The following is a 12,912-nucleotide window of genomic DNA, read 5'->3' as shown; positions in this document are numbered from 1 at the left end:
GTTAAAATAAGGTTTAAAAGATATGCTTGGATTTCCATTAATGTGCTGACCAGGTTTAACTACAGGTTATGCAGAGATTAATGATATTTTATGCTGTCAACACATCACTATATTTTATTTAAAACTTATCAGATAGGAATTTATTTTTACAGCCACATCTGACCGTGCGTGATGGTGAAATAATTCTCACTCCCCGGCTGTAATTTCCATCTTTTCGTTGGTCACTATGTGCAAGGTAACAATCGGGGTCTCTCAGATAAAATCTGGAGTGCAATAAAATGGAGTCATGGTTCAACTATCACTAGTCCTCCATCTAACATCTATTCATCTTGCAGGTATGCATTTTCTGAGAACTCTCTTGGACTAACAAATCAGCCTTCCTGTTGTAACATCTATTGGTTGCTTGCTTTAGAGGGTTTCTCTGTAAACAGAGAACAGCAGCTCACCTCCTTTTCACTCTGCATACTGCCCTTCAGCTATTGTCAGAATAAAATATACCAGATGGTTTAACCACCGTAGAGTTGAAGATGTAGAATCAATTCAATTCAATTATATTTGTACAGAGCTGTCAGTGTGAACTGTGTGCAATCTTTAAAGAGCAGCTGGGCAAAAGATTCCCCTCGACTTTTACTTCAAACAACACCCGCTACTGCTAACTAGCAAGACACTAAAGTTTTATGAAAAAGCCAGAGCCAATGAAGCATCAAACCGAAGGCAAGGAAGATGACCTCTGACCGAATTCTAACCCAAAGAGGAGCAGATGGACACTGTGTGACCAGCTGAGCCCACACACAGTTAGCACTCTGCCATTTAAAGGTCTCCGGCATCAGTATCTATCCTCATTCTGACTGTGGAGGTGGAAGCGCCAGGACAACATGCAGCATTTAAAAATAGACCATTTCAGTTACATTTTCAGTTTGTATATCTAAGTATTCATGTTGCAGTAGTCATAGAGACAGAAAAGAGGTCCATTTCTTATGTGCAATATGACAACACATAAGGAAAACATGGTTAAGAGGAGGTGAGAAGGTAAGAAAGAAATAGGTGATAATTCAAAAGCAGTGACGGATAAAGTAGAGGCATTAAAAGCATTACCTTCCATGGGTGTATTAGGATCCGGTCTGTTGGCAAAAACCACATCCACATAGTCTAACTGCAGTCTTTCTAGAGAGGCTTTTAAACCTAGAAATAGTCACTGCCGTTAGTACCAGTGAATCTTTGCTGTGCTACAACAAGTTCTTCATAAAAAAATCAAATTTATATTACATACTAACAAATAATTAGTGCACAGGATTCCTAAACAATTCATTTTGACAAGGTTATTGTTCTAAAGTTTTCTTGGCAACTCCAATAACCCCAAGAGTATGTCAATTATTAAAATGCAGCCAAAGAAACTAATTAGGAAGTATTTTGTTGTTGCAGTGGCAGCATTTTTTCATCTATAGTGCTGCTACTTACCTTCTATAATATGTTTTCGGGATAAACCTCTTTCAGTCTCAGCTCTACAAGAAACAAAAATGAGACCTTGCGTATTTGAAATATTACACACCAGGCCCTTCCAGGACAATATAAATATCATATGTCCTTTATGAAATATGTTCTAATAAATGTTCTAGGTTTCTTGAAAGCACCTGACAAATCAGTTTGGGTGACACATGATCCCATTATAGCAGGAGCATCAAACAAGTCGAGAGAAATTATACAGGTGGGTTGTTTCTCATTTGTAAGCAACCAGCTGAAACTTACTTTCCACCCCAGAAGATCTTTGTTGTTATCACCAGACTTGAACGTCTGAAAATGGAAAATGGAAACACTGTTAGACCAAAAACAAACAAAAAAAAAAAAAAAAAAAAAAAACATGTGTTGGAGCTGGTGATATCTGAGATCTAAACACACTTTACATGTATTAATAGCTTGGATAAAAAGCTTGGACATGTCTTCTCTGTAATGATGCATTTCTACTTTAGTCTCTCAATGCCACACTTACCCACATCCCACAATAAGCATGAGTGTGCCAGAACTTAGCCACTGCCACTGAATGAGTGTTGTAGCCTTATAACCTGACACAGTTATACAAATGCTTATCCAGGACTAAAAAAGTAGAAGACAAGGCACTGGAGTTTCATGTATTATTCAGCGTCTGTGAGGAGGAACACAGGTGTGCGGTCATGGTACGACAGCCTGCATTAATCTTTCATCTCCCCACCTCACTGTTCCAGTTCACAACACGCAGCCTCCCAATATGTGCAAAGAAGCCGATGATACAAGATTACAGAGGCTGGCTGGGACGGAAATTAAAAAACACAAAACCCAATTAAAGTGTCTCATACCTCCATCCTTTCTTCTTTATGATATTTCCCAGTACCATCTCTGCCCTGAGAAACATATGAAGAGGAGGTGTGATTAAATAAAGACAGTCTTGAAATGATGTGTTTTCGCCTGAATGACTGAGGAATGATTTCAAGCCCTAAATGAAAGAAAACAGTCAAAACTACCTACACATGCTGTTTTGCCTCAAAACGGACCTGGCCCTGGAAAGTGTACTTGTTTAGGACTGGTGAGTTTGAATTAGCTGCCAGGTCAGAGTCAGCAGCGCTTGGGCCCAGCTGTGCTGTAAAACCACCACTGTGTCACTTATTAGCAGCCACTAGGGTGGTAATGAGTGTGAGTGACACTACGTTCAGCATGGGGTTCATTACGGCCAGGTAGGACCTGTCAGCAGAACACTGACACTGACAAGTAATGAGACCCCTTGTAACACTGCTTACCACACTTATATTTATCATGCATATGGGCCCTTTCATAGAGGTAAAGCAGTTAACTACCAAGAATAATTTTGGATTCATTTAGGAAGCATCGATCGATAAGGCCAGTTGCTTGAATCAATGCATTCTTCAAATACTAAATGATGTTTTGCTGTGTGAATGTATTGAGCTACAAAGACCACAATTCATTTCAGCTATGACGGTGCTTAGGTGTTCCTGCTAATTGCAGAGTGTCTGTGTCAACAAAACCCTCAGTGGTGAGATAGTCTGACGAGGTTGTGATAATGAGAGGAATTTGAAATGGTGAGCTAAACAAATTATACCAGACTAACAGTCTACCATATGCCCATACAAATGTTATTTAGTAGGACTGCTAAATGTAATACGGTGTGAGGAAACTAAGTAAAAAAAAAAACTATCACCTGATATCCAGTATCAGTTGGGCTACAAGTGAAAACCAATGGGGAATTTAATAATATCACCTCATTGCACTCATTTCATTCAAATATCAGCAATGCTGATATTGTTTTGAAAAGTGCTACATACAGTATATAAATCTTTACATAATCCTTCCTCTTGAAGATGGGGTGAGTTACTGGGAGTGAATTTAATAATCTTCTCTTTATGATTCTTCACGCATGATGCTGTGTCATGCTTTATACTAATGCCAGACAGACAATCTTATTGGTGCAGTCAGCTTGATTTCAGCCATCCTGCCCAGCTCTGTATATATTTATACTACATACAGTGGGTACGGAAAGTATTCAGACCCCCTTAAATTTTTCGCTCTTTGTTATTTTGCAGCCATATGCTAAAATCATTTAATTTCATTTTTTTCCTCATTAATGTACACACAGCACCCCATATTGACAGAAAAAACACAGAATTTGACATTTTTGCAGATTTATTAAAAAAGAAAAACTGAAATATCACATGGTCATAAGTATTCAGACCCTTTGCTCAGTATTTAGTAGAAGCTCAATGTGATCCCCACTCTAGACATCACACACAGCTCTCCCTCTTTCTGTCTCTCTCTGACATGCACACACACACACACACACACACACACACACACACACACACTAAATTGGTGTACATAACACTGCAAAACCTAAACTGATTTCAAAATGGGTGGACGTAAGTAAAACATGCAAAATAGCCTCATAGCTTAACCAGTTACCAGCAGAAAATCAGATACTCAGTCAAGCCATAAACACAAACTGATGATCCACACACATGCACACACACGTACAGTACATTTGCATAGTGTTTGCAAGGTAAATTCAAACAGTGTCAGAGGACAGCAGGAGAGACTCCCTAATTACATCTGATTGACAGCTTCTGATGCATGTTTACACACACACACACACACACACACACACACAGTCACAGAGTAAATTACCAGCCCCGCCATAACAGTGTCAACACACCTCTCTTTACAAAGGGACTAACTCAGCAATCTAAATGAAAGACAACAGATTCACATTAATAACAAAATGTTCTCCTTTCCTCGAACCTTCATTATTCATCATGACTCATTGATATGCTAGTCAGTCCTCTGACATGCTCAGAAAGTTTCTGGGAAGGTGTCAGCTCCAAACCAAGTCTGATATCTCCTCTGAACCATCAGCATAGTGCCACTGCCCCCTAGTGGGAAACAAGTCAACAACAACAGACACCGGTGAAAGATCAGGAAGACATACATCATCAGGTACAAGCACATATTTCTATGTAGATGACAAATGGGGCAATAAAAGCGAGGCAGAATTAATGAGCACTGTTTGCAACTATTAACGAAGATAAATTGTCTTTCATATTAAAGTAGTAACCCAGATGAGACAAAGACAGGATCAAAAGAAGGACAAAAACAGATGGTGAGGTAACCAGAGGAAAGAAAAGATTGTAGAAGATGAAAAGCAAGAATGTTAGGAGCATTAACAAACTGCACTGTAAACATATAGTGGATCATATACTATGTAAGCAGACACAAACGTGAACTTGTAAGGGCCTCTTAACCATATGCCTCTGTAGAGTAAGGGCACTGCAAAAGCAGAATCAATATCAGTGCCGGCCTGTACAATGGAGTGATATTTTTATATTTTAGATTAGCATTTGTGTTTTTATTTGTTTTGTGCAATGTCTGTACTTGTGTCGGTGTATTTGTGTGTCTCAATGTGATTCTTTCCAATACAGTGTTACCCACTGTATGCTGTATATGTGTGTGTGTGTGTGTGTGTGTGTGTGTGTCAGTGCTCTTTGTAGGCACTTATATAGTGATGCATGGATGCTTGTAACAGGCAAATAAGAAAATATGAAAGTGAAAATAACTCATATTGATGACTTTTTTTTACCCAGAGGATGCTTTAATATTGATCTTTTTAATTTATTTTCTCATGCTTTATCTGTATGATTTGTTTCTAATGGCCATGCTTTAATACTAAACCCTGCTTTGTGTATGCTTTTACTATTAATTTTGTTAATCTTTTCTTTGTTATTTATCAAAAAGGTAACTACAGCAAATTGTGCTGGTCCGACACGCAGCATGAGCACAACAGATGCTGCACTACTATCTGTTTCAGAAACCTGCCAGCTGGACCCACACCTTTTTAAACAACAAGCGCTAAAACACTCCCCTGAGAGCGATAATGTGTATTTGTGTGTATAATAGTGTGCATATGTCTGTGTCACTGGTAAGCACCCACACAGTGCTCTGCCCTTCTGAAATGTGAGTAATTTGAGAGGTACAGTGGGCCCTAAGCAGGTTGACTTTCTTTATCAAACCATTAGTTTGGTCCATTGCCAAGTTAATGTTATGATTTATGGCACAAGCAATGACATACACTACCAGTCAAAAGTTTGGACACACTTTCCCATTGAATTCAATTGAAGTGTGTCCAAACATTTGATTGGTAGTGTAATGCCTCATTATGCATGGATTTATATTTTATTACTTTCAGGTCTCTATGCAGCCAATTTGTCATTGCTCTGTTCTGCCAGTTATCTGCATGCTTTTACATGCTCTGGCGCCATATGTATTTGCTGATAACAGGAGCTACACGGGATCAGCAGAGCATCTTTATTTATGCAGTGGCACATTTATTTATATTTCTGAGCAACTGTAGTCTGCATATTGGGATGGATGTGCTAGTTAGTAAATCATAATCAGTATGTAAATGCCTCTACGTGTTGAATGTTTTTTTTTTTTTACTGTTCTACTGTTTTATAGAGCTAAGAACAAACATGCCTATAGCTGTGTATGTGCAGGGTGAGGAGCATGAGTACAGCTTTGTTTATCTGTCCATGCTTACAGAATCACTATTAAAGCAGCTGACTGACAGTCTGACTGAAGGAGGAATCACAGCAAACCAGAACCAAAGACTTTCCATGAAAGTTTTCTTCATTCTGACATGCAAGGTTGTGTGATTTGTTCTACTCCTGTACACAGTATGCTTATAATAATAGCTCCTCTGCACTGCTTTGCATTTGAAACTGTCAGGATTAACACAAACATCTGCACGTCAAACAGATATGTCCTTTCTGATGAACTGTGGTTTGTTTTAGTTATATTTGGTAATACTTCTTTGTCAAAGATGAGCTTTGAGCCTGTTTTTTCTCCTAAACAAGGAAAATTCAGAACAATGAAGAGTGTAGTGATGACATTATGCAGAAAAAGCCGCTGAGGCATTAAATGAGAAATTAAGAAAACTACTGAGACCTGCTGCATATTTCTTGCCTTTTGTTTTCTTTTGATTTTCTTCTGTGAGACACTCGCACTGTGATGTATCTCTTAAAATATAATGATAAGACTAGAATATTCTTAGGAGAATCAAAAAAGGGCTGGGTGCTCTTAATCACAGATACAGTTTTGCAAAGGATGATCCCTCAGATTATTACAAAGCACCTAAATTACTACAAAACTAGATTAATCCACAGTGGAATTTAAACAATCCCTAGACAGAGCAATAAGGCAATATAGGGCTATGTTCTGAGGTTAAAAATATCACCAGATGTCCTGTAAATTTAGACCAAGTCTATGAATATCTTAACACTTGAGCGTTACAAGTAACAGTGACAAAGTGTTGATAAATAGAACATGTCTAGGACCAAGAAGAGAGAGAGAGACAATCACTTGTGTCCCTTAATAGATCATTGTGACTACTTTTTACTAGCAGAACAGTCCCATTGTACTTTCTTGTATAATGCATTTTCACATTGTATATATATTTTTGGTGATATTTTCATTTTTGAGTGCTTTGAGCAGGACGAACAAAATTCCATTCCCCTCTGTTGTGCTGGGGTGGTGGTAGAAGTTCTCAAAGCCTCTGCAAACTAAACAAACTAACTGCATGGCTACACACAATTAGGGTTTGGCAAAACAATGTTTTTGTGCTATAAGGGTGAATGGATGCACGTCTGCATTAATATTTGCTGTTAATGCTCAGTGACCTCTGCACAGAATATACTCACTTCCCAGCAGCATAGACCTCTGCTGTGTCAAACAGATTTATGCCATTTTCATAGGCCAGAGTCATCAGCTGTTCTGCCATCTGTTGAGAACACAGGGGAGAAGAAACAGAGACGGACTGATGGGATGCGTTAGAGCTTTTCAAATATTAAAACATCCTTCACCATAGTAAAGGCTACTATAGCTTTGCCTTCCTATCAAGTGTTTATTCTCTGTCTGTCGACTCTCTCTGGCAATATATTGTCACTGTAAGTAAAAATAACGCTCTTCAATCTAAGATATGACAGATTAGTCCTGCACCAGATCGGGTACCCACAAAAGGTGATGTGTAACAGATAAAAAATATGTTTATATTAATTCTGGTATGGGCACGGGCATTAAAAAAAAAAAAAAAAGACTAGGCAGGTAGTGAGTAAAGTAAACAATTAAAATAAAAAAAAATAAAGATGCATCTTATTTTAAACATCTAATCCAGAATAAATTTATCAAGCCTAAGTAACCGATGGTACAACCTCTGACCCCTCAACTCACATCCAGCTAACAGGACATCACTCAGATATCAATGTAGGCTAGGCGTCAGTGTGTCAAACTGGATAACCTAAAAGCGAAAACAGCCAGTGGTGAATACAAATTGTGGACAATACATCTTTGAAGGCCAAGTCAGACATATGGGAGAAATGCAGTGTGTTTAGAAACAGTGAGAATAACGTTATCAGCAGCTTTGCTACTTGTAAGCACTGCCAAAAAGTGTTAGCATTTGATAGCTGCAAGCTAGGCACTTCCTCACTAAGGGTGCAGAGCCCAGGTGCCGCATCCATTGACAGATACTTTTCCAATAACACAGCTCTCAAGCACTTTAAAGTAAGTATGGGTTGGCTCGCGGGTCTTGTGTTAATGGGCCAGGTCTGATACAGAGCTTTGTGGGTGCGGGGCGGGTACATGTTTTCAAAATTGGAGCTGTGCAGGACTCTGTGCCAGATCATATGGAGGGTTTTCCATTCCCAACTCCTGATTAATGGAAGATGACAAAATCCATCTGCTCTCACCTCATCTGTTATCTGTCCACCGAACGTCACCCATGTTCCTACAGAGAATGATAGGGAGGTGGGGTTCAGTATAAGCTTAAATACACAAATAACCAAGTGCACTGATATGCACAAGTAACACTGCACAAGAAATATCTTGATATTTTATGAAATCTGCAGAGTTTCTAGAACTTGCTACTTAAGCTTTTTTCAACACACTGTGCAATAAAGCTTTTTTCTCTTTATCTGAAGAAAAAGGATCATGGGTTATTAGTCACCCTCACAAATCTGTTACATACAGTCTTTGGGGTTCAGCAAATTTCTCTGTGTGTCGTATTGAACAAGAGAGTCATACCTAATCCAAGGCAGGATACCCGCAGGCCCGACTTCCCGAGGTTTCTATGAAATAGAGAGAATTACGTTAATGCTGCACCGAGGTGGTAGTGATTTGTGATATTTTGCACTCTGGCAGAGACAAAGACTGCTAGAAAATGATTTTTTTTTTTTTAGTTTGATTGATAAATATATAAACAAACAACCCTCTCACTCTGCTGTAATGGAACAAAGCTCTATTCTTAAGGTTTTTACTGAAATGGAGGTTTACAGTCAAGGAAGCAGAGAAGAACAGGGCTTTGAATAGATGTGATGTCAGCCTGCATCATGCTACAGCACTGAGACATGTAGAGTGGATGGGTAAAAAATGCAATTAACATGTGTGCCAACAATCAGAATGTGTATTTGTGAAGAGACATGTCACAGGAAAGTTGAAGAGAGGAAGTAGGTCTTAAACACACGACATCCACTGACATTTCTCACAGCACAGCAAAATCCCTCAGCTGCCATCTGACTAAAATCCCCTACATCAACGTGGAAACGAGTACTCACATCAACTTGCTTCTAAAGTTGGCATCACTGAGCCTATTGCAGCCCAGACAGACCCCTCTGCTGACAGTCACAGCTTTGCTAAGGTCTTTCATTCTTTTGTGCAAGCAAAGCTTTCTAAAGACCCCATTGGTTTGTGGTTAAAAGGCAACATCAAAGCAGATTTGTTATAGTCACTGAAAAAACAAATTTGCTTCATTTTTTTAAAGGAGGGATTCAGTGATTAACACAAACCTTAACACCTTAATATTGATATTTCTTTAGATCTCGCCAATTTAAAAAATGAAGTGTGCTACTTTTGGTCAACCCTCTTCAAGAGATAAGCCGGCACTGTCAAAGGATATAAGATCAAATGTGGCATCAGAGATGATGTAACATGAGCAGGAGTCAAAGTGAGCATGTGGGAGGATATCTAACATTTTTTTATAAGACTGCCTGTATAGAAATACAGGTGAAATAGACAGGAGTAGAAAGGGAGACAGATGATAGGTGTGTTATATGACTGTGCTTGTGACTGCATGTTTGAGTGGGACTGTGTGTGTGTGTTGAGGGGGTGAAGACATGATAAGATTACTGAATTGGTAGTGACTAACAAAACACTTCTTTCAATGTGGTCTGAACACCAAGTCCAAAAACACTGACTACACCTTTTAAAATAAATATGGAAATCTCAACACTATCATATCCCTTCTGAGTACGTTAAGTGGGCTACACTTCTGTTTTACTGAAACAAAAAAAAAGAAAAAGAAAACTCTTCAAATGCTTTTTCTTCTTATGTACAGTACTTACCTATACTTTCTATTTGAGAAGAGTTAAAAGTTCATTACATCAACATCATTAGTTTGCTTGTAGAATCTCAATTCATTTATAATCAGTTTTTAACTCACAGTTCAAAACACTATATCACAGTAAAAATCATTTTCTGAGCCAGCGGTTTCAGTGAGATTAAATGATACTAAGAAATAATGAAATCATATCCAGCTTTTGTGTCCAGCTTATTTTCTACAAAGAGTCTCATTAACGAGATCTGGTTTAATCAGTGAAATCTGTAATCAAGTTACTGTTTGAATCTGAGAGCCTGATCACTTCAAGTGTAGGAACCCACTGACTTCTAAGCAAACACAGCCATTCATGAGGGAGAAGACATAGCGGTAAGCGACACCAGTAGGCCCACATGCACTGCGGTGACAACGTTAACACAAGTCCCCTCTGGAAACCCATTGGAGCTGATCTACAATTAAATGCCTCTTAATTGCATGAGTAGAACACCCCCATAGGAGGCTGCTGGGCACCATCACAAACAGAGATAAGTGGAAACCAAAAGCAGCTTACTGACCAAAGTTGTTACTGGGGCATTGTTTATCTAGTGTTTTTAATGACGGCCTGAGACTTCTGTTTAATGGTGGTACAAAATATCTTCACTCAAATTTCTGCTTGCCTGCATCTTTTTGTAAGTAGGTTGTAAATAAACGCTACAGTGTTTGCTTCCCCCACACTCTTGTGCTACTGTACAGTGCATTCAGCAGTCTGTTTCGAGCCTTGCACTGAACGCCTAATGTGATTAAATGATTCATGTTGCTTAATGTGTTAATACAGTAGATGGTGCCCAAACATGCTGTGCACCAACAAGATGCACAGTAAACTTGTCTAAATAGATAAACTAGGAGCAACTATATGAACATGCTTCTAGAGATTTCCATCAGTGTGTTAGGGCACATTACAAAAAGAACCTCGCTGTGTAAGGCTTACATAAGCATGCTTTAACCACGAATGCTGCACATGCAACAGCAGTGCATTTCAGCACCTCCCCAAACCGCAATATAAGTAACAAGGACATCAGAATGCCCAGCTCCACCCCTACCATCCTTCTCAGTGTATGGAGGTCCCCTTATAGCACGTCGTTGTGCTGAATATTTTACAAGACTGGCCTTGAAAACTGATTTGTGCATTGCTGCAATGACCCTTTACCAAGGCCTATAAGCAACCACGGGTCAGGTTCTTGCTGAGCCTCAGCAGACACGAACCACAACAATAAAATCATCTCTGTCACACCCTCTTCAATAATGAAGGAGACATGCACAGCACAGGACAGCAATCTACAGGGACAAAGCCAGATGGGATTCAGGTAACAGAATGAGCATAGCACCTGTCAAGTATGCTTGTTTAGTTTGAAATACTAGCTAACATTTTCCTGATCCATCAGCCCTCTGATCCAATTAGCACAAAGTTCCAAGAAGACAAGGAGAAGCTTTTGAATTTGGTGTGCTGATTTATTTCAGGGTGGCTTGGGAATCTGTTTGGGGCTTATTTTTACACAGGATATATTATATTTTAGCTTGACAGAATGAATTCTACATGTATATAAGTGTAACACAGATCCTCTCCTATGTAATTTAGCAACACAGACAAGACTAACACTCTAAAACACACCAAGTGCCCCAGCAATCCAACATGAATGCGAGTTGGGTGATGAGTTCAGTCTACCATGTACCGTGTTCACTCTAAATCTGCTGTAACTGTGCGTTTCCAAATTATGATTGCAAAGGATTCTGACAGATTGTTCTCTGACAGGTCTTCCCCAATTAAAAATTCAATACTGAAAAATCATATTCTGGTTTAGTACATTAGGCAAGATCTAAGAGAGACCTGTCAGGAAGGACTACAGGCATAGAATAGGCCGACGGAGTGGGAGAGAGGGCTTAAAGTCCGTGGACAGGACAGGGCAGGGCAATGATTGAGCAAACAAGATTGCAGAGATGGAAAGAAGAATGTGCTGACAGATCTGATCACTGAGCACGACTACTACTTCACCTGTGGCTTCAGCTTAAGCAAAATACAAATGCATACTGTGTATACATACATACACACATACACAATGAATTCCACTTGCTTATATTGGCTGCAGGCTGCAGGTTTCCCCCTCCATTCACATTTATGTAACATCTATTACACTTAAAGGAAGGAGGGAGGGATGGAGCGACAGAGGAGAGCATATTAGATTAAAAATGTCCTGAACAAACAATAATAAAGACAGACTAGGGTGAAGCAAACACATCAACAGTGATTAAAAAAGAGTTCACACCTAAATTAAAATTTCATTATTATCCAATCCTGTGTGTCATTTAAAATGTCAGGCATACATTATGCTATCCCTGTTTATTCAATTAATGTCCTATTCACACCCCATTGATATGAAACAAATAGTTGTGCACATCCTCCAGCAGTTTACCACGAGCCTTTTATTCACTTGCTGCCTGCTGGATGACCTTCCTCATTAACTCAAAACAGAAAGACTCAATTCTTGCTTTAGATGAAGCCCAAAGTGTGAATATGGTGATAAATTATGACTTGAGGTGAACGGAAGAAGATTTTTTTTTTCCTGCCAAGTTGAACTGTTGTTTTAAGAGAATAGGGTCACACTTTAGTAAATATGATAATTTGCTTTCTTGTAGAGAGTTAGATGAGAAGATTGATCTAGAGTTAGAAGCTAGAGCCAGGAAATGATTACCTTTAGCTACAAAGCCCAGCAGTTCTTTAAGGAAACCATAAAGCAACGCACAAACAGACAAATGAAATTTCTACACAGATACAGCATATTGGACTATGGAACAGTATCTATGTAGTAGTCAGTCGGGTTATACCGAGTGAATCCAGGTCTTGCCTCCTCTTGGCAGTGTACAACAAAATTAATACGTATTCTTTTTCTAGACTACACTAAACTCTGTCAGTGCAGCAAAGAAAGAGCAATTGCCTTCATTTTCTCCTTCAGCATAAC

At 39.0% G+C, this 12,912-nt stretch overlaps 1 protein-coding gene across 5 annotated transcripts in view; it reads right to left on the bottom strand.

Annotated features, from left to right (window-relative positions):
- kcnab2a (potassium voltage-gated channel subfamily A regulatory beta subunit 2a) overlaps positions 1 to 12,912 on the bottom strand; it is a 67,227-nt gene that overhangs the window by 7,685 nt on the left and 46,630 nt on the right. For all 5 annotated transcript variants that reach the window (XM_020602325.1, XM_020602492.1, XM_020602409.1 and 2 more), the window contains 7 exons: positions 8,611 to 8,654; positions 8,277 to 8,314; positions 7,233 to 7,312; positions 2,331 to 2,375; positions 1,747 to 1,791; positions 1,459 to 1,502; positions 1,096 to 1,182 (listed from right to left, as the gene is read on the bottom strand). In XM_020602325.1, coding sequence (XP_020457981.1) covers positions 1,096 to 1,182; positions 1,459 to 1,502; positions 1,747 to 1,791; positions 2,331 to 2,375; positions 7,233 to 7,312; positions 8,277 to 8,314; positions 8,611 to 8,654 — 383 coding nt within the window. The remainder of the gene's footprint in view (positions 1 to 1,095; positions 1,183 to 1,458; positions 1,503 to 1,746; positions 1,792 to 2,330; positions 2,376 to 7,232; positions 7,313 to 8,276; positions 8,315 to 8,610; positions 8,655 to 12,912) is intronic.

The sequence above is a fragment of the Monopterus albus genome, unplaced genomic scaffold, assembly GCF_001952655.1.
Source record: "Monopterus albus unplaced genomic scaffold, M_albus_1.0 scaffold1.1, whole genome shotgun sequence".
NCBI lineage: Eukaryota > Metazoa > Chordata > Actinopteri > Synbranchiformes > Synbranchidae > Monopterus > Monopterus albus.
This window is presented reverse-complemented; position numbering and strand designations above follow the sequence as displayed.